A 17,561-nucleotide genomic window follows, 5' to 3' on the forward strand; every position below is an offset into this window, starting at 1 on the left:
CATCACCCACCCCCACAAGCCCTCTGGAATCCTGTTCCATGGTTAATGAACTACCAACATCCTGAGTCTATTTCCTTTTAACTGAAGCAAGGCTCTCCCCAGGAATACTATTTCCCCTACAACTTGCTCTGAGAGGCAGCTTCTTCTCAGCTGCTTCCAGGACATCTAGCTTCTACCATCAAGTAAAAAAAAACAAAAAAAAACAAAACAAAAAAAAACACCTCTTTTCTCTGGCCCATGACATTCAGTTGTAAAATCTTGAGCTTCTCCTTGCCACCAACACTCTGCAACATCCTGGTCACCTCTTTATTTACCCAAGATTTTGGAACCTGGTCCCCAGTCTTCCTCTCCATTCCAAGGTTGACTATCATCCTAGGTGATTTCAACACTCAAGAGGAAGAACTAACCCACATTCTAGCATAGCAGTTACCCAACAACACCTTAACACCCTCTCATGGTCACCTTTTGAATCTTCCTGTCCCCTGGAGGTGTTCCAACTCATTCTCTCAAGCTTCTGTACCATATAGCTAACTTGCTGATCTACCCTAGCTCTGTGTGCTTCAACCAGTGACTGAGTTTCTTAAATACATGACATGAAGGCTTCTTTCCTGACAGCTCTTCCCATGTACAGTTCTTCCCATGTGGATTACTCCTTGTGTCCCCATCAACTACTACTTTCAAAGATGATAGGACAGCTTTTAATGGAAGTCTTCTCAAAATGTACTCTCCCCTCCACTCCAACACATACACTTGGGCCAGGTGTTCCCAAAGCACTGTGTATCTATCAGCAAAAATCACTTTACTGATACATTACTGTAGGTCTGTATTCCCACTTCTAGAGACTGTAAATTCTTTAAGGACAAGGACAGTTCAATTCATATTCTTGGACAAGTGCTGACAAATTATAGTTGCTTAATAAATACTACTTGTACTAAGGATGGATGGAAAGAAGGAAGCTGGCCAGAAATACTACTGGAATCTGATAATGATGGGCCCAGGATCAAAACATTCATAACGTGAGTGCTAATGATTAAGCAATTAGATGTTAGAAGTTATTATCTGAGGTAATTAATGCTAAAGTATGATCAAAGCTTACTCCTACCAAAGGCCAGTAGTTTTCCAAATTGCTAATTGGTATAATACTTGGTGAAAATATTTATAAGTAGTAGATTGCCCTAAGATTGCACATTGAAAAGAGCACAATCTCTGTAGACAAACAGACTTGACTGGAATTTCTGCCCCATCACTACTGGCTGTGAAACCCTGTACATGTTGCTTAGCCTCTGTGAGTCTCAGTTCTCAAAGATGGAGATAACACCAACCTAACAGAGTTGTTGCAAAGATTAAAGGGCATAACATATAGCAAGCGCCAGACACTCTTTAATAAATGCTAGTTTCCTTCCACCTTCTACTTCCTTTTTCTTAAAAAGTCAGTTTTGCCACTTTGCCGGAGGAGCCCAGCATCCGCTGCCTCGTGGGATAACCACACCATAGGAACAGCTTCTGTGAGGGCTTTTCATGAGCTTCTCACAGGAGCCTGAAGGCTCCACTACTGTGTGATATCACTCTGTATGGCAAATAGGCTGAGACTTTAACATATAAAAGGGACATGAACTTAGAACTCTGAATCAAACTAGGACTGTGGCTCTAGTCCAAAGACCAAAGCCACTAATGTGGATCTTAGTACTAGCTACTACCAGGACAAGGTCAAATATGACAATAGTTATTTCATCTAGGACACTAGGTACCTGATAAGCCACCTCCTTTGCTCCCAAAGCTTTACACAAAAGAGAAGGCTGCTTACTGACACCAAAGGTGGTAAGCACCCAAACTTCCCGCATCCAAGCACACACTTCCAAAGACAAGAGTTCTACACCATACCCAAGTCTAATCACCTTCAGGAAGTGGACATAACGATAACACACCACTATGGGCTAGGGATCAGGGCTGAGTGCAAAGCTAAGCTTAAGCAATAACAAAAGCTTGAAACAGAAGCAAAGGAAATGAAAAAGAGAAGTTGACACAGGAATGGGTCTTATTCACTATAGCCAGGAATTGAGAAGGAAAGCAAATCCATTTCTCTATTATGATGGATTATAGATGTATAAACCTTGAGGCAGATCGCAGAAAACCCTGCACACATAAGACTATCACCTCTACAGACCCACCCTCCTCTAGTCAGCTGACTTTGCTGTCAGGGGCCCCACAGAGGTGGGAGAAAACTCCTAATCCAACGGGCTAAACCTCTTGGTGATGCATATTGACTTCTCATTTATTTCCAGGGCCAGCAGAGGAAATTTAGGAAAATGCAGAAATATAAAAGTAACCTCTTTCATTTCTAAAAGAAGTACTGGTGGGCAATAAAACGCCTTTTCTTCTGTGTAATCCACAGGAAAAGGATTGAGGTTTATGCCTTTAACAGGCTAAGAAATCGACAATGAGCCCCAGTAAAAAACTGTGTAGCCATAAGAAAAAAAGAGTTCACACTTGCTGATAAAAACAAAACACAAAAACAAAGTACCAATCGGCAAAAAACCTGCAATGCCCTGCTTCATTCTTCTGTTCGGAGATGAGGAGGTCAGGTGGAAGCAGATGGGAGGAACGGCAGCTCTGAGGCTTAGACTTAGTTTTTGTTGTTTTATTTTAAAATCACCAAGTTCTTCCTTCTACTGTATCTTCCTTCAAAGATTGTAAAAACATTCATCACTATCTCCCTGTTATCTTCAGAAATGCTTGGAAGGTAGAAGGATTAAAAAAGGAGCAGCAACTACTTGGCAATTAGGTGATTTGCATGAGGGCACATAGTTAAACAAGTGATTGCTCAATATTCTCTGGCTGACTCCTGAATAAATCTTGCGTCTACTGTATAGGTTTTCAAGCAGAATATCCAGGGGGAGCAATGCTAGCTCAAGGAAATGAGACTTGAATTTTTCATAAACCAGGCCGAGGCTACCCACACACATCCTGATCAAGATGAGCTTCTTGGAGTCAGTAACTATCCCAAGCTATTGGGGAAATATTATGATTTAACAATAAAGAAAACACAAGGTTGTGGGAAGAGAGGCTGGTGGTGGCCAAGCTAGTATAGGCCCTGGAATTCAACATGGAGCACAATTATTTTGGCCCTCAAAAAAACTATGCTCCTGCTACCCATCCCCTTCCAAATGTTCCTATTTCTCCTCCTTATATATCCCTCCATTTTCCACATACCCCTTCACAAGAAAAGTAACTCAACTGCAAAACACTCTTCCTGCATGGTTTTCTTCCTCTTAGCTTTATTTATTTATTTTTTTCAATTTTTTTTTTTTAACGTTTATTTTTGAGACAGAGAGAGACAGAACGGGGGAGGGTCAGAGAGGGAGGGAGACACAGAATCTGAAACAGGCTCCAGGCTCTGAGCAGTCAGCACAGAGCCCGATGCGGGGCTCGAACTCACGGACCGCGAGATCGTGACCTGAGCTGAAGTCGGACGCTTAACCGACTGAGCCACCCAGGCGCCCCTCTTCCTCTTAGCTTTAAAACATTAAACTTAGGGGCCATCAAGGCTTCGCAGGAATAACCTGTCCTTGGTTAAAGTGTACATAGCCACTAGTACAATTAGAGTGCAGCACTAATTAGCACTGCTCCTGCTCCCCACCCCTGCTGCCCAACCTTATCTGTTTCCCTCCTACACTCCCTAGATGCACTTCCAAGGCATCTCCAAGTTTGTGAGAAGACTAGTCCCAGTTGGGACCACAGCATAGTGTGATCCTCCTTTCCCTGGAATCACATGCTAATACTCCAGATTTAAAACTTGAAAGTCAATCATTTCTAAATGAAACCTGCAAACCATCTCCTTTATGATGATCTTAGAAATAGAAAAAATCATGGCACTTTCTACTTTATACAAAGTAGCCCTTTTAATATATCCAACAAATAATTAAGTATCTATTATATTTCAGGCATTGCAATAGAAGGCATGGCCAAAGGAGGTTTTTTAGGAGATTTAGATTGTAATAAACTATGCCACTTACTAACTAGTCACTTGTTTCATATCTGAGGATGAGCAAATCAAATATTGATAATGATTGCAGAAGGATCCAGACAGTCACATAATAATCTTCCTTCCATTCTAGAATAAAAGGAGTTATTCTGTTCAGGGACAATGGTATCCTAAGTAATTCACAGGTATGAATGTGTGAATATCACAACTAGATGCAAACTTCTAATAACCATTAAATACTACAGCTTCAATCAACTAGTTTCAGAAAAGCAAAGACTTCAGTCAAATGGCATAATCAGACTTAGCACTTTACCTGAAAAACTTGGGCTTTATCAACTCCACCAGGTACCCAAAAAATGCATTCGAGGCAATGTCAGATAGGTACCATCCCAAGGAAGCAGATTTTTGAGTCATAAACAAGATGTGGCTCAATAATCAAAACAGGGAGGTAGGTTCACTCAAGTATCTAGAGCTTAAAATAATTCCATTTAACAGGTTTAACAACATGCAACACACACCCTCCAGTTGACAGAAACACCTCTAACAACAAAAACAGGTAGCAAATATTAAACACCTTCCTAGACCATTCAGCAATCAGTGGACTACAGCTAACTCCTGAAGGTGAATTCAGAATCAAATCAAACCTCAAGAAGAGATTTGTTTTTCAGAGAAGTATGGATTCCACTGAATTCCAGGTTCAGATCAAAACCAGAAGTTGTGCTACATTAAAAAGAACACTGGCCCGGAACCTACAAGGAAGTTAGGTGGAAGAAGGAGATGGAAAGCTGTCAGCCAAGATTTAAATTGCATGTTGTTTTCTTTCCTAAAATCAGCCCCATAGAGAAATATAGTCTGGTGGGCCTTGCTGATGTTGCTTTCCCCTCCAGGGATTCATCCTTGTTTTTGCAGAAGAAGGATTATAGTTCAAGCCATCTGAAAGCCTCCCAGGAGACTAATGTTTCAAAGGAAAGACTCCAGAAGAAGAATAAAGAAGGAAGCTACTTCTGTGTCTTTGGTAATGTTCATCCAAACCAGTTTTCATTATCTCTCAAGGGATAAGAACCCTCATACAGCACATTCATTCACAGTAAGGTAACAAATTGAAATAAACATCTTATTTAGTTTCTTATCTGTCTCTAAATCTTTTATTAGAGAATTTACAGGACCCATTGTCACATATTATCCCCATTTCTATTTTCTTCATTAAACTCTAGACCTATAGCAATGGAGGTAAAGGCTTAATTTAGAAATACAGGAATTATCCTAATTTATACAACAGTGGCAAACATTCTAATTATCTTTTGGGCATTTTAAAATACATTGTGTCCTTTTGCTTCATATTTCTCTAACTGGACTGCAAAGCTTGAGCCTACTTTTTTTTTTTAACTTTAAATTTTTTTTTTTTTTTTTTTTTAGACAGAGCAAGAGAGAGGGCACAAGTGAACGAGAGGCAGAGAGAGAGAGAGAGAGAGAGAGGGAATCCCACGAGGGGCATAGAGAGAGAGAAGCAGGGCTCACATTCACCCGAAGAGATAATGATCTGAGCCTAAGTCAGATGCTTAACGGACTGAGCCACCCAGGCGCCCAAGCCTACTACTTCTGAGCATACTTTTCTTGTAACCTCCAGAGTGCCTGGCACTGGAACAGGCACATACCAGTTAGATGACAATTTTTTTTTCCTTGCACAAGTCAGGCCCTAACTGCTCTATACCAAAATAAACATTCTGACTGCCAATCTTGTCTAAGGCATTACTTGTCATAAAGGATTCAGAGAAATACGTGACCTACCACACACACACACACACACACACACACACACACACAATACCCTTTTATCCTCCCCAGCCTAATCCATCTTATCAGTTGAGAACTACCCTGATGCTGAGACTCTTATTTCTTTGCCTCAATTATCTGTCACTCTCTCAGTACCATCTGTTTAATGAAATGCCTTTAATTCTATAAATCAAATGAGAACATTTGCAAAAGTAATTCAATCGCACTTGAAACACAGTACAAAATAATGTTAATCATATGGCCCAATCATAAATATGGCTTCCCCCATAAACACCTATACATCGTCACTTGAGAACTAAATTCCAAAATAGTTTCAAGAAAACTCTAAATTTTAAGCCCAGAAAGTAGAATTGTATCCCTATCTGTTGCTGACTCTACTTACCAATTTGCTGTGAAATAATAATCCTCAAACACAATTTTCAGCAACTGACTTAAAGAAAACTGCCAGCCCCTTCTTAGATGAAACCAATATCCAAAGCACTCCTGACTTCAGTCTCGCTTTCCCCAACCTCATTCCGTAAGGGTTAAATTGTACTGTAGGGCTAACGCTTAGCTTGAAAGATAACAACTTTGTTCTGACACTGAAGGTCACAAGATAACAGCCTTGCTTTTACTCTTGTAAATCATACTTCATACTCTTGTGAATCAGGCTTTACCAACGAAGGAAACAAAAGCTCAAAAAAAGAGCATCAGAGACAAGGTCAAGGAGATCCACTGGTTGCAACTTGGCGGCAGAAAGTCTAAAATAATCACCTCATTCGATAACTGTTTCTGACTCATCTGGCAACTGTTTCTAACTCATCTGGGAACTGTTTCTCTGTTCTGTTCCCAGATAATGATAAAACGATGTGATCGGCTTTAAAAACTCTGTACCCCGGCTGTTCGGGGCCACACTCTTATCAAGAGTGTTGGTCCCGATCGGTCGGCCTTGCCTCTCGTTGTAATAAACTTTGTTGTGACTGTCACTGGTGCCCGTAGCATTCTGTTTCAGGAGTCCTGTGGATGCAACAATGCTTCCCCACTCTCAACACACACACCCTCAAAGCACTTTGAGCTCAATCAGAACCATCTGTACCTCTGGTCAAGCCTTGCTTCCTCTCTGGAATACTCTTTCAGTCCTGGCCAATTACATCCACCACCCCACAATAAGTGGCTGCTCAAAATTCATTTCCCTATGGAAGTGTTCTCTGATTTCTCTCACTGGGCATGCTATGTGTCAGACACTTTTATGTAATTTTGCACAGATCAATTCATCTCTAATGTCTTATCTTGCCAATTTTTGGTGTCAGCTCTATTGTCCTCTACCCAGCCCTAGTCACAGCCTCACTAGGACCCTGCGACACTTGCACACGGTCGGAGGGATCACCTTCGATGTCTCCCGGCACAGTATTTTCAGCAATTTGATATCCAGACTGAATTGCAGTCCTGCGGCAGGCATTCTTGGTGAAACAGAGCCAGGGGACAGGATTACGGAGAAATCCTGGCTCCAGAAGTCAGCTCAGCGAAGTAGAGAATGGAGCTGGGGACTGAGATGACGGCTGGAGAAAAGGCGCAGGAGGAAGTGGAGGCCAGAGGGTTGTGACTAGACGACAGGGTTGGGCAGAAGCCAAAAGGAGGGCGTCTCAGGAGGTCTGGCGAGCTGCCCCGGGGCAGGACCTCTGAGAGCCGGGAACGAGGCGGGGGCAGGTCCGACTCACTTGTGGGTTCAGGAGGCTGCCAAGAGCTGGAGCCGAAGAGCAGGTCGCGGTAGCGCTGGAAGGCCTCGTCGAGGACGGAGCAGCCCGGCTGCGCGGCAGAACTGACATGGTACTGGAACTGGAAGTTGTACGGAAAGATGGCGTAGTGCGAATCGGAGGTTTGGATGTACTGGGGCCATGGCCAGAGGGCCTGCGCCTGGCGGGCGAACGCTGCCGCCAGCAGCAGCGAAAAACAGAGCCCGCAGCCCGCCATGGCCCGCCGGTCCCCTCGTTCTCGGCCGGCCGGGCCACGTGAGCCCCCGGTCAGCTGAGCGGCGCCCGCGTGACTATCGGCGTGCCACGTGACCAGCCGACACGCCCCCTCCCCCCCCCCGCCTCTTACGCCGCGATCCCGGAGGACCAGCTCCCTGCCCCTCCTCTCACAGAGCGGTGCGGCGGTGACGAAGACCGCCCGGCGGCCACGCTCGGGCGACCTGGAGCTAGTAGGCGCGGGCGCCGGGTGGGAGGGTGGCGTGGGCGAGCGGGAAGGGACAGTCTCCCAGCCTGAAGCGCGAACGAGATGGGAGGTGGAGGACGTCCTGGGCCCAGAGAACTTCAGAAGCAGAAAAGCTGGAGGATGAAAACCACAGGTCGTGGTGATGTGAAATAATGGGGGGCGGAAAGGGGCTGGAATTGGAGAGTCTGACTGGCTCTGCTTGACAGTTATCACGAGATCACAAAAATGTGATGTATTTATGACTGGAAAAAATCTGTACTTTTCAGAGCGAGCTGGAGGCACCCCATTCCCCGCTTCTAGCGTGGGCTCTTGCCCTGATGGTTGATAATCTCTTAGTAATTGCCCCCCAATCCCCTCCCCCTCCAGACAGTATATACTTACTGCAAGCATTTAGACATTGCTTAGACTTTGGGTGCAAGATTGGGAATACCCAGAGATAAAGACAGGCCCCTTCAGGGGCTTACATAGCAATCCCAAGAGTCAGCACTTTGTTTTGTGGACAATTGAAAATCATCCCAAAGACTTGGCCTTTTAGCAATCTCACGTTGAAATGGTTGCATGGATAAACTAGTTAAGGGGCCCTTTTTTATTGCAAGTGGAAGATAATGACAGCTTGAACAGCTGTACAGCAGAAAGAGGACTGTAGATCCAGGAAATAATGGGTATCCAGAATCGGAGGGGTAAATACAAGAGCAGCAGGTCAAAGTGTGATTTCAGGACTGAGCATGTGGGAAGGCACTCCTTTATGTGATATTCAACGTGTACCAAGGGAAAGGAGTCATTTACTTAAGTCACAGAATGAAGGAGCTGAACTCTGAATAAAGAGATTGTAAAAATTACTAATGAAAATACAAAGATTTTTCTTGAGAGAATATTTTAAACATATTATCCTCTAAGAAATACATCAATCAGAAAAGTAATGAACAACCATTAAAAACTTAAAGTCATAATCCATGTAAATGTTTAGAAATCAGATAGAGATAGTAGCAAAAATTAAAATTAAGGTTATTTAACAGTGTGAATTCTTTAAATTAATATATATACATTGCCATCAATTTTAACAGATGAATAACAAGATAAGGACACAGATAATCTAGTATATGATATTTGGTTGTTTTTTTCTATTTTTCCTTTTATTAAAGAGAGCTTGTTAAATGAATGAAACATAATTTCATATCTATAGCTTCTAATAAAATTAGTTTACATTATCAGAAAAAGAATTCACTATCAGACAATGTGTCCAGAATTTTGATTCATACACTCATCATTGTAGAAGCAGAGAGGAGGGAATGACTAAATTTTGCCTGGGGAAGTCTTTCACAAAGGAGGTGACTTTCCAGCTGGCTCCTAAAGCAAGAGTTTGCCAACCAGGGAAGGGGAGCATGGGCAAAGCACAGAGGAGTGAAAAAAGATGGCATGTAGGTATACCTGCTTTTTGAAAGTTGTTATTAAGCCACTTTGCTTTTATGAAAAACCTCCATCACATCAGCACCTGTTTTGCCAAAGAAATCTGGAGGATTTTCGTTTTTACAAAAAAAAAAAAAAAAAAGGCAAAAAGTGAAAATAGTGTTCAGTGTTTGCTTTGCAGCAAGCCATTATAGAGGCAGTGTGTGCCCCAAACAGAAAGAGTGGCCGTGTCAAGCCCCTTCCCTGGGAACTATGCTCAGCCGCCACACCTTTGAACCGTGTCTGTGAGCATCTGGGCTTTCTCTCCATTTATTTGGGGCCTCCATTAGCAAGATGTGTCCAAAGGTATCAGAAAAGCCTCAGAGAGATTATTTTTTTGGTCTGGGAATACTCAAATTAAAATTTTCCATATAAATTAAGGGTAATTGCTGCTGCTTTGCTTTACACTATTTTGATTTATGAAAGGTTTCATAGGAATGCTCTACTTTATTTTTTTTTAGTTTTTTTAAAATTAATTTATTTTTGAGAGAGAGAAAGAGAGAGAGAGAGAGAGGGAGCGGGGGAAGGGCAGAGAGGGAGAGAGAGAATCCCGAGAACACTCTGCACTGTCAGCACAGAGGCCGACGCAGGGCTCGAACTCACAAACCATGAGATTATGACCTGAGCCAAAACCAAGAGTCGGACACTTAACCGACTGAGCCACCCAGGCGCCCCAGGAATGCTCTACTTTTAGATAGTGGGGAACCTGTATTAAGGATAGGGCTTATGGGGATAACAAAAGGAGATTTGCCATGATTATCTCACTTTTACCATACTCTCTTCTTGGAATGCCTTTCCCACCTCCCACTCACACTCCACCTACTTGAAGGTCTAAACTTACATTTTTACTATCCTGTAAATCTCTGACCTCTCAGACTTGGGTAAAATCCCATAACCCTTTGAGCTTATCTCCATTAGAGCACTTATGTCATAGTATTGTAATTGCTTGTCCATTTGTCTGTCTTCTCTGCTAGAGTAAAAGCTCCTTAAGCACAGGTTCTGTGTTCACTTCTGTATTCCTAGCCCCAGGCACAGTGTCTAGCACATAGCTCAATAAAGACTTGTTAAATGAACACCTACAGGACTCTGAATATCTTTTCTACAGTTTCGCATCTACTTACCCTTCAGGCCTTTGCCTAGACCAGACCGGCATGTATGCTGTGACTGGGGTACAAGTGTGCTGAGACAGTGATCCTCTCAATCCTTAGGGTGGCCAGGCAGAGCCTGGGGCAGCTAGGCATCCTAGCCAGTCACCTCCAGCTAAGAGCCATCTCCTACATGTGCTATGAGAAACTTTGAGAAGCACTCAGACATCACTTCCTTTTGGGTGCTTCTTTATGGCACTGTCACTTTATCTTCTTTACTTGTTGGTGTCCCCCACAAACCACATGCTGAGTGAATGGTATCTTCTTCACAGTGGTATCCTTACTGCCTTAGCCAGGATTCTGCATGTGGTTAAGTGCTCAACAAATATTTGTTGAAAGAATGAATAAATGAGGAAGCATTTGTATTAACATTTTAAAGATAGTCAGAATTTCTTTTTTTTTTATTTTTTTATTTTTTTTAACGTTTTATTTATTTTTGAGACAGAGAGAGACAGAGCATGAACAGGGGAGGAGCAGAGAGAGAGGGAGACACAGAATCGGAAACAGGCTCCAGGCTCTGAGCTGTCAGCACAGAGCCTGACGCGGGGCTCGAACTCACGGACCGTGAGATCATGACCTGAGCTGAAGTTGGATGCTTAACTGACGAGCCACCCAGGCGCCCCTAAAGATAGTCAGAATTTCAATGTGTAGACGAAAAGCAGTCCATGGAGAAGGGCTACAAATTTGAGAACTTCATCTAATTTGTTTGATTTAGGATCCAGAAGGTCCTAGAACAGTGTCTGGCTCACAGACACTTAATGAATATTTTTGAATGAAGAGAATGAACCTAGGCAGAGATCTCTAAAGAATCTGGAGTGCTATGGGGGTGTGAGCAGTTCTGTTTGTCTAGACTCAATAGCACATGAAGAGAAATACTGATAAAACTGTTAGTTTCCCCTTTACCATAGGCGCTATTTGATTAAGGCTCTTGCCTACTTTAAGCTTACATCTAGGTCAGATAAACTCATGGGAAAACATCAGAAATCCTATCCAGGTTGGGGCAGCAGCCTCTGATGTTGGGATTTTTAGACCAAAAAAGGGCAAATTTATATAGTTAGGATCGTTATGTGGTGTTTAAGGCCTTTTCAATAGGGACCCCTTTTGCTTAAACTGCATCCTGCTCCAGGCAACCTGATGGCTTCTCTGGCCTAGGATTATCTTGGCTCCAGTCTGATCTCTTAGGCCTTTATGCCTAGAGCCTCAGTGGTTATAAATGCTCATGCTGGCCATAACCACAGACATAATCTGAAACCCCCTTTAGGGAGGTGGGGTACCAATGAAACCTTAAACTAGTTATGTAAGTCCTTTAGAGAGAATCATTCAGACCCTTTGCCCACTGGAATTCCCCGGTTGGCCCTAAAATTTATCACTCATTTCCTTGCCTTCTTCCCATTCTCCTCCTGCCTGGGTCTATTCTCCTTTCTTGACTAATAGGCTATAGACTCCAAGAAACCTAGAGCGCAAACCCCTTCAACTTTCCTGTTCTTTGGCCATCTATTAACGTTTGACTTCAGAAAACATTACTGGCATATTACTGTGAATCAGATTTCCAAAATGTCCAATATCACCGATGCTATGGGTAGACCTCTTTGTGGTAAGAGCACAGTTAAAATGTCTTACTTATGTTGGGAGTGCCTTTTGGATCTTTCTCTTGGATTTTTTTTTCCTTCCTGGGATTGATTATCCTTCTTTGAATTTTTCTGTCACAGAAAATGCCCTGGGGCTTCCTCCCACTTGGGAGAGAACTGGAGAGAGGAGTCAGGAAGTATCCAGAAGAAGGGAGGCGTGGAACATGATGCAGGATGTAGGCTAGGCAGAAGGAATCCTGTGGCCCCAAGGTAGTAATGCCTAGCTCACCTGTGTAGAGTATTCATTCAAGATCTGGGTCAAGGCCCTGGCTACAGTGTTCCTTGGCCTGGAGTATCCTCAGCATGTCTCTTCCATAGGGACTTGGGTTATAACCACATTAGGCAGTTGGCCAAAATTCAATAGTTTGAATATTCTGCTCCTGGCCTTATACTATCATGAATAAAGATCAAGCATTCATGAAATTCCAGAGAAAGATTCAACTCTTAACAAAGATCTTAGGGAGAGACACTACATTACTGAACTCAAATCAATATATGCTGTTTGGGAAAAAAAAACAATATATAGTTTTCAAACATACAAACCTATGCATGGTTAGATACATACTATAGTGTATGTTTGAAATCTGATATACAAACAGTATATATTTACTGTTCGTAATGTATGTTTGAAAACTATTTAATCCTCTTTTGTAAATGTTTGCTTGAATTAAAACAACAGAACAACCCCCTTGGCACCCCCAAAGGGGATACAGAGATCTAGGGGGGAATTCTGGGAGGCATAAATGTTTAGACCTAGATATGATCTTCGAAATTATCTAGGTTACTTCTCATTTAAGATAAAAGAACTGAGAACCAGCGAGGTAAAGTTGAAGTGCTATTCCTCAAGAACAAGAATAGGATGTTGTTCATAGTGAAACTTCCAGAACTTAGCACAGTGAATGTACATTGTAAGTGCTCAGTAAATTTTTGTCAGATGACAAAATCCATTCCTTGATACGCATAATACAGTGCTTTTCATGCAGTAGGCACACCAATAAATTTTTATATTGCAGTTACCCAACCAGCTGCAAATATAGCCAGAGAGTGGTAAGGCTGGAACCAGACCACAGATGTGTGGCCTTCCTAACTGGGACTCTCTCTACCCCACTGGATTGTGCCTCTGGAAATGCCTGCAGTCATCTAGTCTCCTGGGAATTGAATGCGGTTTAATCATGGAGTCCACTAAGCCTACATCTTGTTCTTAGCCCACTGCCTTATTCTAGAAAGGAACGATCATTGAATTTGAATGTGCATGGCAACTTTCAATTAACTTTAGAGCTAGAAAGAAGCAACGATGCAAGTAATAAAGTCACTGTGTTTGGCCAATTTTTCTCTCCCTTGACAGCTGACTTCCTAAAGTTTGCTTAGGAAAACAATAAAATCCGTTAACCTTCCTTGAGTCCACATTAGGCAGATAGTGGGAGGAGGCCAGTGGAAGGATAAAGAATTGTTCAAATTCAACAGTGAACACACAAGTAATTATGAGGTAATTAGAGCTCTATCCATGCAGTCAAAGGTCAAATAAACAGTGATCCTTCCAATTACTATGAGTGATAATACGTAATATAAGAATGCTTCAAAAATTAAAATGATTCTTCATGTTCTACGTGCAAAAGGTTAAACACTTACTATTCGTATCAGAGTTCTATTAGTTGTGAGGAAGAAAACTCCAACTAGCTCAACAGAGGGGAGTTAATCATCTTCACAAGCATCTAGACATAAGAAGGTAGCTATAGCCAAGGTCAAATAGGCTGTAATATCTATTAGGAATCAAGGTTACCCTGTGGTCTCTCAGGACCCATCCAGACTCTCATCTCCACCCCTGCATCTGTTTCATTCTCCTTATCTCCCTAATTTATTCCCTCAGTATTCCAGTTTTCGATTCTCCAGAGACAGGATATGATTAGTCCTGCTAGGAAGAGATGTCATTCTTGATCATAACAGCTGTGGCTATTGGTAAGACATGGCAGTCATCTAACCCACAGATGATCAAAACTCCCACCTTTGAACAGATGCTAGTGAAGGAATAGATTCACTTAGAAGGGACTCTATGGGGAGGCAATGACTATCATTACTTTATTATAAAAGCAATATGTATTTATTTTTTAAAATTCAAAAAGCACAATATTGTATGTAGAAGGATGACTCTCAGTTCACAAACTCAGCTACACAGGAATTACAGTTTTCTTTTCCAGAATACCTCATGACCCAACCACCTGATCTGCTGGGTTCACCATCATCCTCCCCGATGTTTATACCCTTCCCAGGGCTTATTTCATGCTTTTGAGCTCTTTTAAGTGCTAAGGGACCACATAAAAGCCAGAAAGATAGGGGCACCTGGGTGGCTCAGTCGGTTAAGCGTCCAACTTCGGCTCAGCTCATGATCTCACAGTTCGTGAGTTCAAGCCCCACATCAGGCTCTGTGCCAACAGCTGAGAGCCTGGAGACTGCTTCTAATCCTGTGTCTCCCTCTCTCTGCCCCACCCCCACTTGTGCGTGCACTCTTTCTCAAAAATAAATAATAAACATTAAAAAAATTTTTTAAAAGCCAGAAAGATAAAGACTACTGGCACTTTAGTACAAATTTATAAATATATATGTGCAATTTTAAAAATATATACACATGTTTATATTTTTTCTGGTTTTAATATTTTATGGTCAAAGAACATGTCCTGTAAGAATTCTACTTTTTCCTTCTCATCACAAGAAAAAAAAATGTAACTATGCTGATGGATGTTAACCAGACTATTGTGATGATCATTTTGCAATAATACAAATATCAAATCAAGAAGTTGTACACCTAAACTAATGTTGTATGTCAGTTATACCTCAAAAAATGAAAAAAAAAAGAATTCCACTTTTTGGAACTTAGTAATATTTGGTTTTTGACAGTTTTTCTCAATGTCCTATGGACACTTTTTTTTTAAGTTTTAAGTTTATTTATTTATTTTGAGAGGGGTGGGAAGAGGGAGAGAGATAATCCCAAGCAGGCTCCAGGCTGACAGCACAGAGCCCGATGTGGGACTCAAACTCACAAACTGCAAGATCATGACCTGAGCTGAAACCATATATATGAAAAAGTATGTATGGTTATTTCTGTATAAGACCATTTTCTCTGCGCATACATTCATAATCTCTAACAACAAAAAATGAGAGCATGATATAACTATTGCCATGCTCTCATCTTTCAGTTAACAATGTATTATGACAAGTGAAATAAGTCAGAGAAAGGCAAATACCATATGATTTCACTCATACGTGGAACTTAAGAAACAAAACAAATGAGCAAAGAGAAAAAAAGACAGAGAGGCAAACCAAGAAACAGACTTCTTAACCATAGAGGACAAACTGATGGTTACTGGAGGTGAGGTGGGGAGGGGGGGATTGGGTGAAATAGGTGATGGGGATTAAGGAGTGCACTTGTGATGAGCACCGGCTGTTGAATGGAAGTGCTGAATCACTATATTGTACACCTGAAACTAATATTTGCACTGTATGTTAACTGGAATTCAAATACAATATTTTTAAAAACCAATATATTATGTAAAAGAGCTAATATTCTAGGGGGGGGTCCCCCAGTTTTATAGAGACATAGTTACATACAGCACTCTATAAGTTTAGGTTGTATGGCATAATGACACATATCATGCAATGATTACCACAATAAGTTTAGTTAATGTCCACATCTCATATAGATACATATAATATATATATTTTTTCCCTTGTGATGAGAACTCTTAGGATCTACTCCCTTAATGACTTTCATATATATCATACAGCAGTATTAACTTTAGTCAACATATTGTACATTGCAACCCTAGGATTTATTTCTTATAACTGGAAGTTTGTGCCTTTGGCCACCTTCATCCAATTTCCCCCCCTCTACTCCCTGTAATATTCTGTTTTTAAAAGCGAAATAATAATAATAATAATAATGGTAGCTAACATGCACTAACATACTTATCATGTGCTGGACACCATTCTAAGGGCTCTACCTATGTTAATTTATTTAAGCCTCACGGTAACTTTATGTTTGATATATGTAGATGCTCTTATTATTCTCAGTTTATAGATAAGGACATTTGAATTGAATGGTTAAAGTTCCATAATTGTGAAGCTTCCATAATTAATTAGTCAGTTCCCATTAATGCACATTTAGGTTGCTTCCAAATTTTCTCACTTATAAGCAATACTACAATGACCATCATTGAGGATATTGGTTGCCAAGCCAGCATCTATTTTCATCCTATCCCACCATCAATACCTTGTTTTCACTTGGAAGTTTCATCCTTCAGTTCTGTACCTTGGATGAGATTGACCACAGTCTTAGGCCTTTCCTGGCTTAAGCCATATAATTCCCTCTCACTCTCTGTAAATACTTGGAAACATGGGATAAATATTGACATTCTCGCCAGTAATGTGTGAAAATGCTCATTTAATCAATCTTTTTCAATATTAGTATTATCCTTTCATTGCTACTGTTAATATCTTAAACTTAATTGTAAATATATGTATAATGAAATTGGTAAGTAAGATCTAGCAAGACAGAAACAGCATACATGACATACATGTTATTATAGAAAAAGAAAAAGATGAAAGAAAACTGGATCATTCTGGCAAATAAGAGGGAAAGAGGAGGAAACAAGAATATGTATTTAACAGAAAATACAAAGAATGAGGATAGGACTAAGCCGAATCAATCTAAACTATCATCACATATGTAAATAGGTTAAATTCCACTAATCAGAGACAAAGACTCAAATTGTCCAAAGAACCGTCTAAATGTTGTTGATAGAAGACATTTATTTTTTTAAGTTTTTGGTTTTTTTCTGAGAGAAAAGTGAGAGGGGCACAAAGAGGGAGAGAGAATCTGAAGCAGGCTCTGCACTGTTAGCACAGAGCCCAACATGGGACTTGAACTCACAAACCATGAGATCATGACCTGAGCTGAAGTCAGACACTTAACCGACTGAGCCACCCAAGCACCCCAATTAGAGACATTTAAAATGGTACCAAAATGTCAATCTATGACAAAGTAGGCAAAAATATATAATGGGAAAAAGACAGTCTCCTCAATAAATGGTGCTGGGAAATCTGGACAGCTATGTGAAAAAGAATGAAACTGGACCACTTCCTAATACCATACACAAAAATAAGCTCAAAAGGGATGAAAGACCTAGATGTGAGAACGGAAACCATAAAAATCCTAGAAGAAAACATAAGCAGTAATCTATTTGATGTCAGCCATTGCAACTTCTTACTAGACATGTCTCCAAAAGTAAGGGAAACAAAAGCAAAAATAAACTATTGGGACAACATCAAAATAAAAAGCTTCTGTACAGTGAAGGAAACCATCAACAAAACAAAAAGACA

The 17,561-nt window shown here is 41.1% G+C and overlaps 1 protein-coding gene across 3 annotated transcripts in view; it reads right to left on the reverse strand.

Annotated features, from left to right (window-relative positions):
- Window positions 1-7,770, reverse strand: part of HEXA (hexosaminidase subunit alpha) — a 36,738-nt gene extending 28,968 nt beyond the window's left edge. Inside the window, exon 1 of one of the 3 annotated variants that reach the window (XM_049611871.1) lies at window positions 7,474-7,770. In XM_049611871.1, the coding sequence (XP_049467828.1) occupies window positions 7,474-7,726 (253 nt within the window). In that variant the 5' untranslated portion in view covers window positions 7,727-7,770. The remainder of the gene's footprint in view (window positions 1-7,473) is intronic. The other 2 variants (XM_049611872.1, XM_049611873.1) reach the window with 2 other exon arrangements.
- Window positions 7,771-17,561: the final 9,791 nt, after the last annotated feature.

Source organism: Panthera uncia, assembly GCF_023721935.1.
Source record: "Panthera uncia isolate 11264 chromosome B3 unlocalized genomic scaffold, Puncia_PCG_1.0 HiC_scaffold_1, whole genome shotgun sequence".
Classification (NCBI taxonomy): Eukaryota; Metazoa; Chordata; class Mammalia; order Carnivora; family Felidae; genus Panthera; species Panthera uncia.